The sequence below is a fragment of the Elephas maximus genome, chromosome 4, assembly GCF_024166365.1.
Source record: "Elephas maximus indicus isolate mEleMax1 chromosome 4, mEleMax1 primary haplotype, whole genome shotgun sequence".
Lineage (NCBI taxonomy): Eukaryota > Metazoa > Chordata > Mammalia > Proboscidea > Elephantidae > Elephas > Elephas maximus.
In genome coordinates, this window is record NC_064822.1 from 106,798,816 (window position 1) to 106,817,839 (window position 19,024).

Genomic DNA, 19,024 nt, shown 5'->3' on the forward strand with positions numbered 1-19,024 from the left:
GGAAGAGGAGGTGACCTAAAGACCAGAGAGGCAAGAGGCTAGTCCAGCATCTGACCCATCTCTAAGATCTTTTAGAGCATGCTACACCTCAATTCCTTCAGGTGCTGGGTGAGCCTCAGAGAGCACCCTTTTTCCACTGCATTGCAAACTCAGGCTCAGGCGTGCAGATGTGCTCTATGGCCAGCCATGTCCTTCAGGTTTGCTTTGGAGAGGTTGCCTTTAAGTTCTCCAGTGGGGTCCCTTGTTCTATATAAATAGTGTTGCTATAATCCCCCTTGGTGCACTTCTCTGACCATTTTTCTGACAGTTAACTTCCTTAAGTTGAATTCGCTGGGTCAAAGGCTATGAATGTTATTGAAGTTTTTGATTCATATTCCAGGATATTATCCATTACTAGAAAAGAGATTTAAAATGTTCCAGCCCTTCTCAACTAAGAGAGGGCTGATTGTCAAATAACTCATGGCAAGAGGTGGCCTGTTTTTCAGAAAGGCAGAGTCATGTCACACTGTCTATTACAAACGGAATTAAGACCATAAAATGTGGTGTGGGTGCAGTAGATCACATGGCATTAAATAAATTGGACTGTCTGGTTCTCTGGAGATACACGGGCCAAAAGGCCCCAGGGAGGCGTAATGGGGTTACAGGGTGTTCCTACCCTTGAAAGTAGGAAGTGTGGCTGCAGCAGCTGCAGTTGCATTTACTGAGGTCGACTTCTGTGTGGATGAGGTTAGGACCAGAGGAGGGCAAAGAACTAGCATTTCTTTCTCAGGGAACTCTTTGTCTAATGAGGGAGATCACCAGCTCCAAAGAAGATTATCCCAGGAGACAGATTTTGGCCCTGTGTAAGGAAAGACACTCTAATATTCTATTTGTAGCTGGAAAGGGTAAAGCATTTGAAAGCACTGTGGAAACGGTAAAGCACTATTGGTGTGGGGTGCAGTGCTAGGTCCCAGGGAGTCAGAGATCAAAGACATGGTCCCTACCCGTAGGAGGCTCACAGTCTACTGAAGAGTCAGTCTAAAGTGTGATGAGAGCTTCAGCAGAAGAATGTATGTAGGAGGCCCAGTGACAGCACAAAGGAGGGAGTGATTAACTTCACTAACTGGAGGAAGTGGTGCTTTAGGATTTAGAAGAGGTGACATGACCTGGTTTGTGAAGAATGAATAGAAGTTTGCCAGGTGGGTAAGTGGGAGAGATGCAGGTAGAGTGAAGATCATATGTGTGACCTGGATAGCTCCCACAATTTGGGGTTCAAATAACATGTCCCAGCTGGTCCCTGGAATTTAGCACTCCTGGCCCCACATGCAGTGATAGCCAGTCTAGAAGTCCAGTCTGTTGCCCTCTAAGGCTCCACCCTCTCCTCAGGGTCCCAGGGGCTTACTAGTGTGGAGAGGAAGAAGCTAGTCTGGCTTGGTCCTGGCTCAGTGGGCTCACTGAAACAGAGGGCTGTGGTTAATGAGGAGCTAGCCTAGGACAGTGAGGACTCAGGGTGGAAGCGGGCAAAGTTCAAGGCATGCGAGAGGACGAGGGCACTGGCTGGCGTGATGTCTTGCCCTGAGGGTGTGTCTCTTAAATGTGGGCTCCTTAGTCTCTGGAAAGTACACTCTTAACTGAATTGGTCAGCATTCCCTGTTTAAAGCTCATTTGGTAGCAGAAATGCAAATAGAAACCTGTACACCATTGTTCATTGTAGCACCTTTCACAATAGACAAAAGGTGGAAACAGCCGAAATGTCCATGAACAGGAAAACAGATTTAAAAAATGTGGTATATAAATACAGTAGAATATTACTCACCCGTAAAGAAAGATGAAGTTTTGATACATTCTACAGGAGCCCTGGTGGTGCGGTGGTTAAAGCGCTCCACTGCTAACCAAAAAGTCATCAATCTGAACCCACCAGCCGCTGTGTGGGAGAAAGTTGTGGCAGCCTGCTTCCATAAACATGTACAGCCTTGGACCTATGGGGCAGTTCTACTCTGTCCTATAGGGTCGCTGATGAGTCAGAATTGACTCAATGGCAGTGCGTTTCTTTTTGGTTGGATACAGTCAACGGCATGGATGAACCTTGAAAACATGTTGAATGATGTAAGTCAGTCAAAAAAGGAGAAATATGACCTCACTTATATGAGATAGGAGCCTGGGTGGCACGGTAGTTAAGCATTAGGCTGCCAACCAAAAGGTCAGCAGTTTGAATCCACCAGCCACTCCTTGGAAACCGTATGGGGCAGTTCTACTCTCTCCTGTAGTGTTGTGATTAGTTGGAATCTACTCGCTGGCAATGAGTTTCATAGGAGATAAGCAAATGTATAGAAAAAACATATTGCCTTTGAGTCCAACTCATAGTGGCCCTATGGGACACAGCAGAACTGCCCTACAGGGTTTCCAAGGAGCAGCTGTGGATTTGAACTGCTGATCCTTTGGTTAGCAGCCAAGCTCTTGACCACTGCACCACCAGGGCTCCAATGTATAGAAAGCAAAGTTTATTAGTGGCTAGCAGGGGTGGGAGGGAGAGAAAAGGGGGAAGTTTTTGCTTGGGTGGGGGCACTGGGTTTATATTAATGGGGTGGAATAATTAGGAAAAAGATAGGGAGAGGGGTTGCACAACGTGAAGAGTATGATCAATGTCACTGAATTGTACATGTAGAAACCGTTGAATTGGTGAATGTTTTATGGGATATATTTTCACTACACACACACACAGACATACACACACACAACTAGAAAAAAATATTTTGGTTTTTTCCAACAGGCCACTTCACCAGTACTGAGCTGTCTGCTCTGGTGGTGGTGAGAGCACAAATTCTGTCACAGACAGGTGACGGCTGAACTTTGAGATACTGAGGACCAACACTCCTGTACTGCTCAGGCGTGGCACTTCAGGAACGTGGTATTTAACTCTCTCTGCTTGAGGACACAAGGCTGCTCAAGATTGTAGCTGCAGGAAGGCATGGCCTACAGGACACTGGAGCTCTGCCCATGCTCACTTGGTGTTAAACAAGGATTGTTTAATGGAGGTTGAGTCCCCACTTCCCAGCTGTCAAGGGAGCTTGAGCTGGTCCCTTGTCCCTCAAGGAAAGATGAACCCCCAGTGTAATGCTCTTTCCACAGCATTTTCCATCTAGAATATTTATTTCACTTGTTAATATTGAAATCTTTGGTCCATCTGGGATTTATTTTGGTGTAAGGTGTGAGGAAGGGGTCTAAATAGCTCCTCAGTTTTATTTTTTCAGAATTGTCCTGGGTATTTTTCCTTTCTCATTAAAAAACTAGAAACAAAACCAACAAACAACAGCAAACACCTCTTGGAAATGTTATTAGGATGTTCTGAAATTTATAGGTGAGTAGAAGAAGAATTAACGTCTTTAACAAAACTGAGTTTTTCCCACTAGAGGACAGAGGGAAATTTTCCATGTATTCAAGGCTTCTTTTGTGCCCCTCGGAAGCCCTGGTGACATAGTGGTTAGGTGCTATGGCTGCTAACCAAGAGGTCGGCAGTTCGAATCCGCCAGGTGCTCCTTGGAAACTCTATCAGGCAGTTCTATTCTGTCCCATAGGGTCGCTATGAGTCGGAATCAACTTGATGGCAGTGTGTTTGGTTTTGGTTTTGTGCCCCTCGGTAGTATGTTAATGATTTTTTCACGTAGTTTTTGCATATTACTTGCTGTTTGCTAGGTCTTTTATGTTTTCACTTGCTACCATAACAGGAATCTTCCCTCTCATCCTATTAGCTAAACACCTGTGCTTTGCGTTATAAGGAAAGCTATTGATTTTTACGTAATAATCGTGTGCCCAGTCACTTTTCTGAATTGTCTTACTGTTTGTAATAGTTTTCAGTTGATTCTTTTTATGTTCCTAGTCATATAATTTAATATCTTCCTGACTAGTTTTTATATAGATATATTTTTTTCTGTTATCAAGTTCTATTGGTTAATTCCCTTCCTAACAATTAAGTAATCGTAGTGACGGTTGTCCTCCTTAACTAGTTTCTGATTTTGCTGGGAATACTTCTAGTGTTTTCCTATTAAGAATGATGCTGGCTTTGATTGTTCTGGGTACAGTCATCCGTGAATGCATCTGGGGTTGAATTTGTTCATTTATTTATTGGAGGGTGTTTCTTTGAAAATTTCTCCCTTTCCCCCATAGAAAATTCTCGTTTAACAATGCTGTTTTTTTTTTTTAATAGAGAATTATCCGTTTAGCCGACTTTTTCAAAGTGACTTACGCAGAGTTGAACAAAAGGATTCTTTTACCATCATGCTTCCCCACACCATGATTTGGTGAGCTGATAGTTTATTTTTTTTCTCTGAAGAATTAGTTCTTGGATGTATTTATAAGCTCTATTGTTCTTCTGTTTTTTAAGTGAATACTTTCTACTTTTACCTTTAAAAAGTCATTCTTTAGATTTTTTGTGGCTCTTTTTCTAACTTCTTTGGGTTGGATGCTTAATCCATTTATTTTTATTCTCCTATTTGCTTAAATCTATAGAAAATTTTTAGTTCTAGTCTTACGTAATTTCAGTTTTGTCTTCCTTTTCTTATGAAAGAGTTGCTTAAGAGTTTTAAAAAATATCAGGTAGTAGAGTTTTTTTTTTAATTTTTAAAATAATTTTGTCACTGATTTTAAGTTTTATTATATTATGATAACAGAATGTCTGTTACTCCGTAGAATTTATCATCTTTTGTTTTTGCCTAATAATCAATTTCGGTCAAATATTTCATGGGCCCTTGAAAAGATGTATTATTATTTTTTTTTTTTTTGCAAGGAATAGAGTTTAACACATATAAATTAGATCAATCATATTAACTATGTTACTCAGGTCTGTATCTTATTTTTTGTCGTGGTCTCTCACAGGTTGAGAGAGGTAAAATAAATTCTTCTCATAATAATGTGTGTATCGATTTTTTTCTTGTATTTCCAATAAATTTTCCTTTGTATATTTGTTGCTATTTTATCTGGTTGCATAGGTATTTGTTAGATCTTCATTGTAAACTTTTTTTTTTTATCATAAAGTGCTTATCTTTGTGTACTTAAATAATATTTGGCTTGAAATCAATATTGCCAGAAAGTAAGGCCATACTCCTACTTTCTTTTTTTTTGCTTTTACCTGGTATACTTTTGCCCATCCTTTATCTTTCAAATTTTCTGAGTCACCTTGCTTTAGACATGTCTCATATCCTGGAGACAATCTGTATTTTTGGCATTTGGCCAGCTTGAGGCAGGGATGTCCTGAAGTTGTGCCCAGTGGCTTGGGAATTAGCCTGTCGGAGAGAGGTTTTTTTGTTTGTTTTTTTTATTATTTGTGTTTTTGAAAATGTCTATTTCACTTTTATCCCTTCCTTACCTTTTCTGGTCCTTTATTTCCTAACTTTTAATTATAAAAAATTTCAGCCATAGAAGATATAAAACAAGGATAATGAACACCTGTAAAGCCTCCACTAGATTCCACAATTGTTAATATTTTGCTACATTTGCTTTATTTATCATTATATATCTGTCATTTACCTACCTATCTCTTTCTATACCTATATTGCTTTATCATTTGAAAGTAAGTTGCAGACATTATGATATCACCCCTAAACACTGCAGGAGCGTGCATCTCCTAAGACTTAGAATCATCTTCTACATAACCACAATCCTATTATTACATAGCAAAATTAACAAAAGTGGAAATCTTTTTAAATTCTGTATTCCCTTGCTGGAAGCTCTCTTAGTAGTTTAGAATCATTCTGATGCGGGTGGCTTGCTAGAGACAGTAATCCCATCCTGATTATGCCTTATCTCAGGAAAGAATTCCAGTAGACAAGAGCAAGGGAGGATACCATAATTGGCTGCAAGTATTTGAAGGGCAGTCATGTGGAAGAGTACCTAGACTTTCCCTTTGGAGGCCCAGAGGAGAACACTTAGAGTCAAGAGCAGAAGTTCTAAGTGCACAAACTGAACATGGCTCACAGTGGAATGGGGCTCCTAACTTCATTCATAGGTGAGTTTCCCGTTACTGGAGGTTCAAGGAAAATTGGATGACCCCTTCTCTGGGGTGCTGAGGAGGGGAGTCAGACTCCTAAATTCCTTCCAACAATATGGACAAGAAGTCTGGGAGAAACTCAAACTAATACACAGGTTATAATCAAATTAAAATGTCTCTAGTCCATTTTGGGACTTCCTGGGTGGTGCAAATGATTTAGTGGCCGGCTACTAACAGAAAGGTTGGTGGTTTGAATACCAGAGAGGCTCCTTGGAGGAAAGCTCTGGAGATGCACTTTCAAAAGATCATAGCCATTGGAAACCTATGGAGCGCAGTCCTACTCTGAAACACATGACTCATTGGCAACTAGCTCAGTCCATTTTTCCTACCCCAAACAAACCTGATTTTTCCTATACCTGTTTTAAGCTGGATTTTTTTCCCTCTGCTTTTAATTGGCTACCTAATTTCTTTTTGGCCTAATAATCAATTTTGGTGTATATTCCATGGGCCTTTGAAAAGATGTGTTCTTTGTTTTCAAGCGATAGAGTTTAATATATAATCTCATAGCCCTGGTTATTCTTGGTAAATCTAGCAAATACTCTTTCTTATATTTTCTGTTGGTTTACAGAAAGGACCAGAGAACTCAGCATTCTTTAAAGTGGATGCTGGACTTTTCAATTTGACAAAAGATGAGAGGTAAGAAAAGATACACCAGTGAAATAATTCAAATTCTATGTCTATTCCCTTTGCTCCAGCCCAAATGTTTGAATGGGATTCTTTTCTTTTCCATTAACTGTAAAATAAAAGGCCTCAAGGGGTATATCCTGGGAAGTAAGAGTATCTTGGATTGAATTTATATCTATGCTAGATAACATTGTTCTAGAGATGGAAGCAGTAATAATTATTTTCCAAACTTTATGGGAGTTTGCTTAGTAAACTAATGAATGGGTATCACAGAAAAGCATTTCAAAGTAGATGTTACATGAAACCGTCATCTGCTGGGAAGGGTAACAAAGGGGAAAACCCTGGGCTTTTGCTATGGGACGTTAATGTGAGTTCTAAAGGAGATTCACATTTTCACTATTCCGTTGAAGACAATTCAATTTTATGCAAAAAATGACTGAATGTAATTATATTTCTAGAAAGCCACAGAGTGGAGTGGGAAGCATCAGTAGTTCTTGCACCAGTTCTTCTATTAACTGGCCTGGGTAAGTCCTTATGCCTGGTCACAGTTTCCTAGTCTATAAAACATTCAGTCTACATTTATAGACCTGTTGAAGACAAATGAGATAATGGAGGTTTTTAAAAGTTAAGAGTATACAGAATTATACAAATGTGAGGTATTGAATTTGCTGCCACTTTAAAGATACCCCAGGCCTATTCGCTAAAAGTGAAGTTAGGACTTCTCTACTTAGTACAACAAGGCTAAGAAATCTTATCTCCAAGTACATAAGATATGGAGTGAAAGCACTCTCTACAGACCTGATTTCAGTGCAAGGTTAGGTCTGATTAGAAATAGATAAGATAAATTTATTTTGTTAATGCAAATGTGTCCAGATCTGGTATCAAGAAGTTGGCAAGTCCTTGGTTAACACCTCTGTTTGTTTAAATCCCTGAATGGCTTCCTGTATGGGTCTGGAAGGCCCCCCTAATCTTATTCCTCAAAGGCCTATTCTTTACTTGCATATGACAACAATTTTTTTACAGCTTAGTTTTCTATTTTGTTCTGCTCCCTTCTAAAGTTCCTTTTTTCTACCTCCGCTTCTGTCCAAATGTCCAGAGAAAGCAAAAACTAGGTTTTTGCTATTTTATTTGTATTCTCTCTACCAGAGCCTCACTTAGTCTTGAGCAAGACAAAAATGAGTACATTACAAGGAGGGTCTTCAGATGCTGCTGCTAACGACAGATTGTCTAAGCTATCTAGTGCTGCTGTACAGAAATATCACAAATTCGTGGCTTTAACAAACAGGAACTTACTTTCCCACAGTTTAGAAGGCTAGAAGTTTGAATTCAGAGTGCTGACTCTGGGGAAAGGCTTTCTCTCTCTTTCACCTCTGGGGGAAGGCTCTTTCTTGTCTCTTTTGAGCTTCTGCTCCTGGGTGATCTTGTGGCTTGGCATCTCTCTTCCCGCATCTCTGCTTCCTCCTTGTTTGTTTCATCTCTTTTATATCTCAAAAGGGATTGACTTAAGACACACCCTACATTAATACAGTACTGTCTCATTAACATAACACAGAAAACCCATTCCCACATGGGATTATAACCGCAGGTGTGTATATATATATATATAAACAACCTGTTGCCATCAAGTAGATTCCGACTCATAGTGACCCTGTAAGACAGAGTAGAACTGCCCCATAGGGTTTCCAAGTCTGTGAATCTTTACAGAAGCAGACTGCCACGTCTTTCTCCCACGGAGTGGCTGGAGGATTCAAACCTCAAACCTTTCGGTTAGCAGTGGAGTGTTTAACCACTGCACCACCAGGGACCCTCACCACAGGTATAGGGGTTCAGGGACAAATTACCCAAAAAGCAAGGTATGCATGGGCTTACTTATGTTTATTTACTAATCTGTAGTGCACAGTTTCATCTGTTTTCACCATACAAAGTGTGCTTACTGTAAACCCGTCCGTGCCTTGCTTATTGGGTAATCTGCCTCCGGTTAGGACTTAGAACATATATGTTTGGAGGACACAATTCTCGGTGAAGGAGATTTTCAGTCAGGAGCTCAGCTCTCCGTCTCTGTGGGGCTTCATTATTCTCTGTGCGATGTAGAGTGTTCCAGGCTGGTGGCGTGCTGTGAACAAAGAAAATTGTATTCTGTAGCCTCTTTAGATATGCTGTGACTTTGCAAGTGCTGGAGGCAAAACGTGCACCTGCGTAACCTTTTCAGCTCTCCTCTCCCTTCCCCTCTCACCCCTCCCTTCCACAGGAAACGCTCCCAGACGGGAGCACAAACAAGCCCTAATTAAATCTTTCCTTGGAACCCAGCGTTTTTTCCTCCAGCCTTTTCTTGGGTTTAGAAGTGTAATTAAGAGGAAGGTGGCGAAGCGGAAGCAGGTATAAAATGCAGCTGGGACTTGGGAGCTACCTAATGGCAAGTAGACTAGGACCTCTGCCCTGATGGCCCTGTTGACAGTTTAAACGGGGCAGGAGATGTGGTAAACTGTTGGAGGAATTCATATGCTTGTGACTGAAAGATTGGTTGCAATTATCTGAGAACATTTTCAGACCCTTTGAATTTCTTGCATGTTTACCTTTTTGTCTCTGAATGAGAATTTGAATGTCTTTCAGCCAACATTTAGAGATACTGTATGTAAGGTGCCAAGTATTTCCCTGGGAAGTCTGAGGATGTATCTTTAAAATTATAATGCAAAAATTTGGGCTTTGTGTACTTATCTGAAAAGAGAGTCCATACGTTTGAGGTCTACAGGGGGTTCGAGACCACCCTCTTCCCCCCAAAGTTGAAGAACCACTGGTATTAAAAAAAAAAAAAAAAATTTTTTTTTTTTACTTTTACTGGTATTAGAGAGGCTAAAGTCTAGAGACAAAATTCGTAAGGATGGTCTAACATTTGGAAGCCATGAAGAAGGGGCAAAGCCTATAATAGAAAAGGAGCAATCAGAAAGCAGGAGGTCCAAGACAACCCCATGGGAGGCAGTTGTTGAGTCAATTCTTGGAAACAGTTTGCCAGGCCTAATCTGCTGACGATCTCTTGCGGGTTTGAACTGCCAACCTTTTGGCTAGCTGTTGGCTGCTTAACCATTTGTGCCACTCAGCCACCTGTGGGAGGCAGTGGGGTGGTTAAGTATGAGCACTCTAGAATCAGATATGTCTGAGCTCAGAGCCCAGCAATTCCATTTACTAACTGTGCTGGCTGTATTACCTGGAGCAAGTTACATGCCTCAATGTCAGTTTTCTCATCCGTAAAACAGGATGATAGAACCTACCTTATAGAGTTGTTGCAAGGATTTAAGTGAGGTCATCCAAGTAGCATGCCTCCCTGCCTCCCTGTTGATGTTTGCGTGTGTGTGTGTGTGGTCTCTGTCCCTACACATGTATTTTCCATTTTCCTGTCTACTTCATGCTTCCTTCTAGGCCAAGCATCCTGTGCAGGCCCCAGATGGCTTTGAGCTCTGTTCTGCTACTTGTTTCTTCTGCTCTCTTTAGAAATATAATGAGTGTCAAGTGGTATTCTTGGCCAAATATCCTCCTTCCAGGTCTTCCACGGCCTGATTGCTGGTAGGCTGAGAGCAACATCTTTGCACTTATCCAAGCAGGATAGGGAGCGGCAGGGGCTGAGGTCCTGGAGCCTGCGGAGCAAGCCAGCCTCCTTTGGGAAGGAGAGACCAAATCAGCCCTGGGTAGGGAGAACCTGTCTTATGTAGCGCCCCAGATAGCACAGAGGCAGCCTCAGTAGCCTAGTTCCTTTTGTAATTTGCCTGATAGGCCAGAAGATGGGGCTCTTGACCCTGGAGTCACAGGCTAGAGGCTCTGACTTTTTCTACCTGTAAACTGGTGGAAAATCAGACCCATGAGCTCTCAGGAATCACTTCTACCACCTCATTCCTTTCCCTCCCCTGCCCACTTCAAATGTAGCTAGAACCTGTCTTCTTGGGGAGTGGGGGATTCAGGGCACATCCTCCCTTTGGCCACCATCCTATGAATAACATGTTGCCAGAGCCTCCAAAATGATCCCCTGCCCCAGTTCCCCTCTGACCCATCTTGCACCTAAGGGCAGGTTTTGACAATGGCACCACTTTTATAGGACAGTGTAGTACAGAGGGCAAGAACTCTACTATCAGACAGACTTGGCTTGACTCATTTCATCAGCAGAGTCTCTCATCACCTCTTCAGAGAGCCTCTCCCTGACCATCCCATCTAAAGTAGGTCCCTACCCTCTACCAGTTATTCTTTGTCATATAATATTGTTATTTACTTCATGTTGTTGTTGTTGTGTGCTGTTGAGTCAATTCCGACTCATGGTAACCCTATAGGACAGAATAGAACTGTCCTATAGGGTTTCCTAGGCTGTAATCTTTATGGGAGCAGATCACCAGGTCCTTTTTTCTTTGAAGCCTCTGGGGGGGCTCCAAGTGCTGACTTTTCAATTAGCAGCCGAGCACTTAACTGTTACACCACCATAGCAGTTTTCATATCGTGTAATTATCTTGTTTACTTGCTTACTGTCTCCCCACTAAATTGTAATGCTCAAGAGGGCAAGAACTCTGTCTTATTTCTGTTTCCCCAACACCCAACACAGGGATCGATGTATAGATTCTTGGTAAATATGTTTTGAATTAATAATTGAATGATTGAATCCCAGCTTAATGACTGCTTGACCTTAAGAAAGTTGCTTAACTTCTCTGAGCCTCAGTTTTCTTATCAGTGAAATGGGGAAATAACAGGGATGTTATATTAAATTACACAATGCATTTACACCACTAAACCCAGGGCCTGGAACATGGAAGTGCCGTCTAAAACTTCTTCTGTGTCCTATATAAGAAAAACAAAATTCAAACTAATTAGCTGGCTCTCCACAATTTGATCACAATGTTTACTTCTTACTGCTCTTCTCCAACACTTTCTGCTTTGGCTCAAATTGCAGCTGCCCTGAACAGGCCACGTGCGTTCTTATTCCTAAGTCTTTGCCCAAGACTTGAAATGTTTGCTCTACTTAGCTAAAATTTACCCAGGTTTTCAGATTTGACTCAAACCCATCTCCTCTGCTTCACAGTCCTGAGTGCCCCACATTGTAAAGATCATTATCTCTTCTGATCTTTTGTAGTCTTTGTTATCTGTATCACTCATATGGCTCTTATGCTATGCTCTGTTATGTTGTAATTTTATTAATGTATATCATGTTTCCCTGCTTAGACTCATACGGCTCTTATTCCATGCTTTGTTATGTTGTCATTTTATCAATGTATATCCTGTTTTCCTGCTTAGTCTTAGTATTTATTGCCACGGTATCTGTCAATCTCTTCACTAATCTTCTCCCTTGAATCTGGAATCACATCCCACCCCTTGGAGACATATATGATATTTCTCTGCATCTTCAGTGCTACTTGGGCCTGTGCAGAGTAGGTGTTTGGTTCATTTTTTATTAGACTGAATTAAAAGCATATTATTTGCTAACTACTTTCTATGTGCCCAGCATTCTTCTAAGCTCTGTGGAGTATACAAAAGGGCATAGGAAAAATGATCACTGCCTTCAAATATTTCAATATTGTAGTAAGCACAAATAAAGTTCTTAAATAATCAATCACAGCATGGTAACTGCTATAAGAAAGGTATTTAGTACTATGAGGATTCGGTGGAGGGAGTGAGGAGTAAGGAAAGTCTTCTTGGAAGAAGTGGGTTTTGATATTGGCTTTGAAGGATGGTTAAGATTTCGATGGGTGAAATGGGGTTGAGGGTGGCCTGTGAATTCCAGATTCAAGGGAGAGGATTAATGAAGAGATTGACAGATACTGTGGCAATAAATACTCAGACTCAGGCTTAGACAAGAGACCAGAAATACCATCTTGCTTTAGGGACACTGAAGTGCAACCTTGTTTCAAATTCATCAGGGCCAAGGAAGGGAGTGGTGCGCACGGCAGGGAACTCTAACATTGTTATAGATTGAATGGTGTTCCCCAAAAAGATATGTTGAAATCCTAATCCCTTTACCTGTGAATGTGACCTTGTTTGGAAATAGGATCATTGAAGATGTTATTAGTTAAAAGGAGGTCATTCAGCAGTAAGGTGGGCCTAATCCTGAGTGGTATCCTCATCAGAGAGAAGAAACACAGAGAGATACACAGGGGGAAGACTGCCATGTGAAGATTCATCTACAAGCCAAGGAATGCCAAGTAATGCCTGGGGCTACCAGAAGGAGAGACAAGAAAGGACCTTCCCCTAGAGCCTTCTGAGAGAATGTAGCCCTGCCAACACCCGAATTCAGAATATTAGCCTCCAGAACTGAGACAATAAATTTTATTTCTTATAAGCCACCCAAATTGTGATAGTTTGTTACTACAGCTCTAGGAAACCAATATAAACATGTACCTGGCTACATTCTCCAAGTACTGCTTTTTCAGAGGCTGAGAATTATTTACGATTCTCTTTTCCCCTAACAATGGCACTCACCTACAGTCTGATCTGACAGTGCATATAAAGGATTTTAGCCAGTCTTTCCTTTTTTTTGAAACTCAGATCAAATTGAATGCATTGCAGATGATATTCTAACCTTGCCTTAGAGCAGTAGATCTTGTTACATCATTTACTTCAGGTCATTTCTTGGAAAAGTTGGAAGCATTTTTGTGTAATTACAATCATTCTTAGCTCCATTCTATCCTATTTGTTGTCAATCTGAGACCAAGAAGAAGCCCTAAATCAGAGTGAGTCTGTGGAGGGGGTTTCATCGCTGCCTGGCTGCTCTCTTTAATGCTTTTAAATCTGGCCACTAGCTCAGGGATTAGCAATTTTAGAAGGCCCTCTCCCCTCATCTTCAGTTACTCCATTCTTCAATCTCTAGGGGTTGAATCCCCCAGCATTTAGAAATCATCTCCCAAGGAATAACATCAGAATACACAAAAGGTCAGGTGTAGTCGCCAATGGAAGCAAAAGATTTTCAATTTCTAGCAAGCAGTTGGAAGGACCTTCAAGCCCAGAGGCCCCTGAAGGGAGGGAGGCGGTTTCCACGGCAACCGGGCCCAGGAGTGGCTGGTTCCCCGGCTCCCTCCTCCTCCTGGTAGCCCAGGGTACCACCGGACAGCGTCCTCTGGTGCTCCGCGTGCTGATTGGCCGCACAGCCCGCGCGCTGATTGGCTGTGGCGGATGCCTCGCGGACTGGTGGCTATGGAGGCGGCGGCGGTTGATGGTTGACCGTTGGCTCCGGGGTTGGGGTCGCCGCTCGGGCGATCGTCTCAGACCCGGCCAGAGTGCGCGGGCTGCTGACGCTCGGCCTGGAACCCGCGGGCGAGACCTACTTGGGGTCCGCCATGCCGGCCGGGAGTAACGAGCCGGACGGCGTCCTCAGCTATCAGGTAGGGCCCCGCCTCCCGCCCCTCCCCGGGGCTCAGCCTCCTCATCCTCTGCCCACCCTCCTTCCTTCTGCCCCCAAGCCCCAGCGGTGCGGGCCACACCCTGAGGGTGAGGGGAGGCCAGCCCGGGACACCAGGGGGCGCTCCGGGCGATTGGGGATAGGGCGGGGGCTGCGGGAGGGTGACCTTGGGCCGAACCTGGGAGCCGGCCGATCACTGCCGCATCTCTTGCGCCGCCGAAGAGGTATGACGGCCGGCTGCCGTTGACCTCTGTCTCCTCGGGTCCCAACTGTCGGGAGAGGCCGGTTTGTGGCCTCACGTTGCCCTGTGGGAGAAAGGGTAGCCAGGGATCTTACTCTGGTGGAGCAGGTCCCTTCTTTGTGTTTTTGTTTCTGGAGGCTCCTAGTTCTTCCTGTGCCTCAAGAGGAAGAGCTGGAAAGACTGGGAACTGGGACCAAACCCCGTTCCTGTAGCCCAGGTTTGTGACTCCCTCCACCCCATTGCACAGATGTCTGACAAGTTCTGGGTAAAAAAAAACAAAAAAAAATTATTTTTATTTTTTATTTTTTTTCGAAGCAGAAATAGTCTGGGATCAGGAACAGGTGTGTTTATTTAGGAGAATGAGAACACCAAGTTTAAGTAACTTAACTGAACTGTTGAGGTGGCGACTGTAAAAAGACATTGAACTAGGTGTCAGAGTTTGTAGGTTCAAATCCTACATCTGTCTGGCACAGGCTTTGTGACGTTGCATAAGTCACTTGCTTCTTTGAACCTCAGTTTTCCCATCTATTAAAATGGGAATAATATCTGCCTTGTTTACCTCACAGGTTTGTTTTGAGGCTCATATGAGGTGCTGTTTGTGAAAGGGCTTTGTGAAATAGCGTTCACTGTGTGACAGCCAGTGAGAGAGCGGTAGCTCATTGAATTCTCACTCCCTCTTTTCTGTGCAATCAGGTGGCAGAGTTACTGTCCTGGAAAAAAGGGGTTAAAGGTTGATCATGTCTGAAGCAGAGGACTGTGAAGAGGATGGAGTGTCTTAGGAAGGATGACAAGTCTTGGAAACAAGTGCTGTGTTGACGTCAGGGATAGTTTCTGGAAGGGGGCAGGGCAAACACTGAGTTTGTAGCAAAATGGGTATCAGACACTGGGTCTGTCTTCTTCTTGGTAACAGTTTGTTACTGGAAGATCTGTAGTTCTTTGCTAACTTAGCCAAAAAAGGAACTATATTTAAGATTTTGGAAAATCTTGCCATATCTAGTCCTCCTATATTTATTGAAGGCCTACTAATCTCTGTTTGGGATACAATGGTGAACAAAAATAGGCAATGTTTTTGCCCTCCTGTAGATTACCATCTATTGCGGGCGGAGGGCGGGGGTGGGGAATGACCATTTTGAATCAAATAATCACACAACTAAATGTGTTACAAACTATGGTGAGTGCTTCGATAGAAAGGCAGTGCTAGGAGTGTGTATAACAGTGGTTCCAGCCTGGGTCTTGAATCAGAGAAGATTTTACTAAGGAAGAAAATTTGGGCAAAGATCTAAAGATCTAAGTGTCAACTGAGGGAAGAAGGAGATCAAAGACTCTTGGAGGCAAAGAGAATAGTATATACAAAGATTCTGTGGCAGAAAGGAGCAGGTCTAGTTAGAAGATCTGAAAGAAGGCCAGCGTGCCTGGAGCCACAAGAAGCAATGACAAGAGTGGTGTGAGATGTACTCCAGAGCCATATCATGCAGAGCTCAGGTTGAAGAAGGTAGTATTTATTTGAGGATACAAGGGGAAGCCACTGAAGGGGTTTATGCAGAAAGAGGAGGGAGGGAGGGAGGGAGGGGGAAAGAGAGCAGGAGAGAGAGAAGGAAAGATCATGATCAGATTTTCTTTTTTAAATTTTTATTGTGCTTTAAGTGAAAGTTTACAAATCAAGTCAGTCTCTCATACAAAAACTTATATACACCTTGCTATATACTCCTAATTGCTCTCCCCTTAATCAGACAGCACACTCCTTCCCCCTACTCTGCTCTCTCGTCTCCCCTCCAGACAGGTGATGCCAAAACAGTCTCGTGTGTCCACTTGATCCAAGAAGCTCATTCTTCAGCAGTATCATTTTCTATCCCATAGTCCAGTCCAATCCATGTCTGAAGAGTTGGCTTTGGGAATGGTTCCTGTCTTGGGCTAACAGAAGGTCTGGGGACCATGACCTCTGGGGTCTTTTGTCAGACCATTAAGTCTGGTCTTTTTATGAGAATTTGGGGTCTGCATCCCACGGCTCTTCTGCTCCCTCAGGGGTTCTCTGTTCTGTTCCCTGTCAGGGCAGTCATCGGGTTGCAGCCGGGCACTGTCTAGTTCTCCTGGTCTCAGGCTGATGTAGTCTCTGGTTTATGTGGTCCTTTCTGTCTTTTGGGCTCATAATTACCTTGTGTCTTTGGTGTTCTTCTTTCTCCTTTGCTCCTGGTGGGTTGAGATGTATCGATGCATCTTAGCCACTTGCTAGCGTTTACGACCCCAGAAGCCACTCTCCAAAGTGGGACACAGAATGTTTTCTTAATAGATTTTATTATGCCAGTTGACTTAGATGTACCCTGAAACCACTGTCCCTAAACCCCCGCCCCTGCTACTCTGGCCTTCAAAGCGTTCAGTTTATTCAAGAAACTTCTTTGCTTTTGGTTTAGTCCAGTTGTGCTGACCTCTCCTGTATTGTGTGTTGTCTTTCCCTTCACCTAAAATAATTCTTATCTACTATCTAATTAGTGAAAACCCATCTCCCTCCCTCCCTCCCTCCCCCATCTCGTAACCATCAAAGAATATTTTCTTCTCTGTTTAAACTGTTTCTCCAGTTATTATAATAGTGGTCTTATATAACGTTTGTCCTTTTGCAACTAATTTCTCTCAGCATAATGCCTTCCAGATTCCTCCATGTTATAAAATGTTCCACAGATTCATCATTGTTCTTTATTGATGAGTAGTATTCCATTGTGTGAGTATACCATAATTTATTTATCCGTTCATCCGTTGATGGGCACCTTGGTTGCTTCCATCTTTTTTTTTTATTAACTTTTATTGAGCTTCAAGTGAATGTTTACAAATCAAGTCAAACTGTCACATGTAAGTTTATATACACCTTACTCCATACTCCCACTTGCTCTCCCCCTAATGAGTCAGCCCTTCCAGTCTATCGTGACAATTTTGCCAGCTTCCAACTCTCTCTATCCTCCCATCCCCCCTCCAGACAGGAGATGCCAACACAGTCTCAAGTGTCCACCTGATTACAAATAGCTCACTCTTCATCAGCATCTCTCTCCTACCCACTGTCCAGTCCCTTTCATGTCTAATGAGTTGTGCTTCCATCTTTATGCTGTTGTAAACAGTGCTGCAGTGAACAGGGGTGTGCATATTTCTGTTTGTGTAAAGGCTCTTAATTCTCTAGCATACATTCCAAGGAGTGGGATTGTTGGATCGTGTGGTAATTCTATTTCTAGTTTTTTTAAGGAAGCGCCAAATCGATTTCCGAAGTGGTTGTACCATTTTACATTCCCACCAGCAGTGTATAAGTGTTCCAGTCTCTTTATAACCTTTCCAACATTTATTATTTTGTGTTTTTTGGATTAATCCAGGCCTTGTTGGAATGAGATGGAATCTCATTGTAGTTTTGATTTGCATTTCTCTAGTGGCTAATGATCTTGAGCATTTCCTCATGTGTCTGTTAGCTACCTGAATGTCTTCTTTAATGAAGTGCTGTTCATATCCTTTGCCCATTTTTTAATTGGATTATTTGCCTTTTTGTTTTGAGTTTTTGCAGTATCATGTTGATTTTAGACATCAGATGCTGATCGGAAACGTCATAGCTAAAACCTTTTTCCCAGTCTGTAGGTAGTCTTTTTACTCTTTCGGTGGAGCCTTTGGATGAGCGTAGGTGTTTGATTTTTAGGAGCTCCCAGTTATCTAGTTTATCTTCTGGTGTTTGTGCATTGTTAGTAATGTTTCGTATACTGTTTATGCCATGAATTAGGGCTCCTAGAGCTGTCCCTATTTTTTCTTCCACGATCTTTATCGTTTTAGATTTTGTATTTAGGTCTTTGATCCATTTTGAGTTAGTTTTTGCGCATGGCGTGAGGTATGGGTGTTGTTTCATTTTTTTGCAGATGGATATCCAGTTATGCCAGCACCATTTGTTAAAGAGGCTGTCTTTTCCCCATGTAACAGACTTTGGGCCTTTGTCAAATATCAGCTGCTCGTATGTGGATGGATTTATGTCTAGATTCTCAATTCTGTTCCATTGGTTTATGTATCTGTTGTTGTACCAGTACCAGGCTGTTTTGACTACTGTGGCAGTATAATAGGTTCTAAAATCAGGTAGAGTGAGGCCTCCCACTTCGTTCTTCTTTTTCAGTAATGCTTACTTATCCGGGGCCTCTTTCCCTTCCATATGAGGTTGGTGATTTGTTTCTCCATCTCATTAAAAAATGTCATTGGAATTTGGATTGGAATTGCATAGTATGTATAGATGGTTTTCGGTAGACATTTTTACATGCTAAGTCTTCCTGTCCATGAGCAAGGTATGTTTTTCCACTTATGTAGGTCTCTTTTGGTTTCTTGCAGTAGTGTCTTGTAGTTTTCTTTGTATAGGTCTTTTACATCTCTGGTGAGATCTATTCCTAAGTATTTTATCTTCTTGGGAGCTACTATAAATGGTATTGATTTGGTGATTTCCTCATGGATGTTCTTTTTGTTGGTATAGAGGAATCCAACTAATTTTTGTATGTTTATCTTGTGTCCTGATATTCTGCTGAACTCTTCTATTAGTTTCAGTTGTTTTCTTGAGGATTCTTTAGGATTTTCTGTGTATAAGATCATGTCATCTGCAAATAGAGATACTTTTACTTCGTCCTTATCAATCTGGATGCCCTTTATTTCTTTATCTAGCCGAATTGCTCTGGCTAGGACCTCCAGCACAATGTTGAATAAGAGTGGCGATAAAGGGCATCCTTGTCTGGTTCCTGATCTCAAGGGGAATGCTTTCAGAGTCTCTCCATTTAGG

The 19,024-nt window shown here is 42.3% G+C and overlaps 1 protein-coding gene across 8 annotated transcripts in view; it reads left to right on the forward strand.

The window, feature by feature from the left end:
- The window catches only part of SLC4A8 (solute carrier family 4 member 8), a 141,672-nt gene that overhangs the window by 25,575 nt on the left and 97,073 nt on the right, over positions 1-19,024 (forward strand). For 4 of the 8 annotated variants that reach the window (XM_049883109.1, XM_049883108.1, XM_049883112.1 and 1 more), the window contains exons 3-6: positions 4,184-4,277; positions 5,784-5,980; positions 6,591-6,658; positions 7,105-7,170. Coding sequence is in view for 2 of the 8 variants with exons in the window: in XM_049883107.1 (XP_049739064.1) it covers positions 13,948-13,992 (45 nt within the window). In the remaining 6 variants the exon portion in view is untranslated. Of the gene's footprint in view, positions 1-4,183; positions 4,278-5,783; positions 5,981-6,590; positions 6,659-7,104; positions 7,171-13,719; positions 13,993-19,024 lie in introns of those variants that run through there. The other 4 variants (XM_049883111.1, XM_049883110.1, XM_049883107.1 and 1 more) reach the window with 4 other exon arrangements.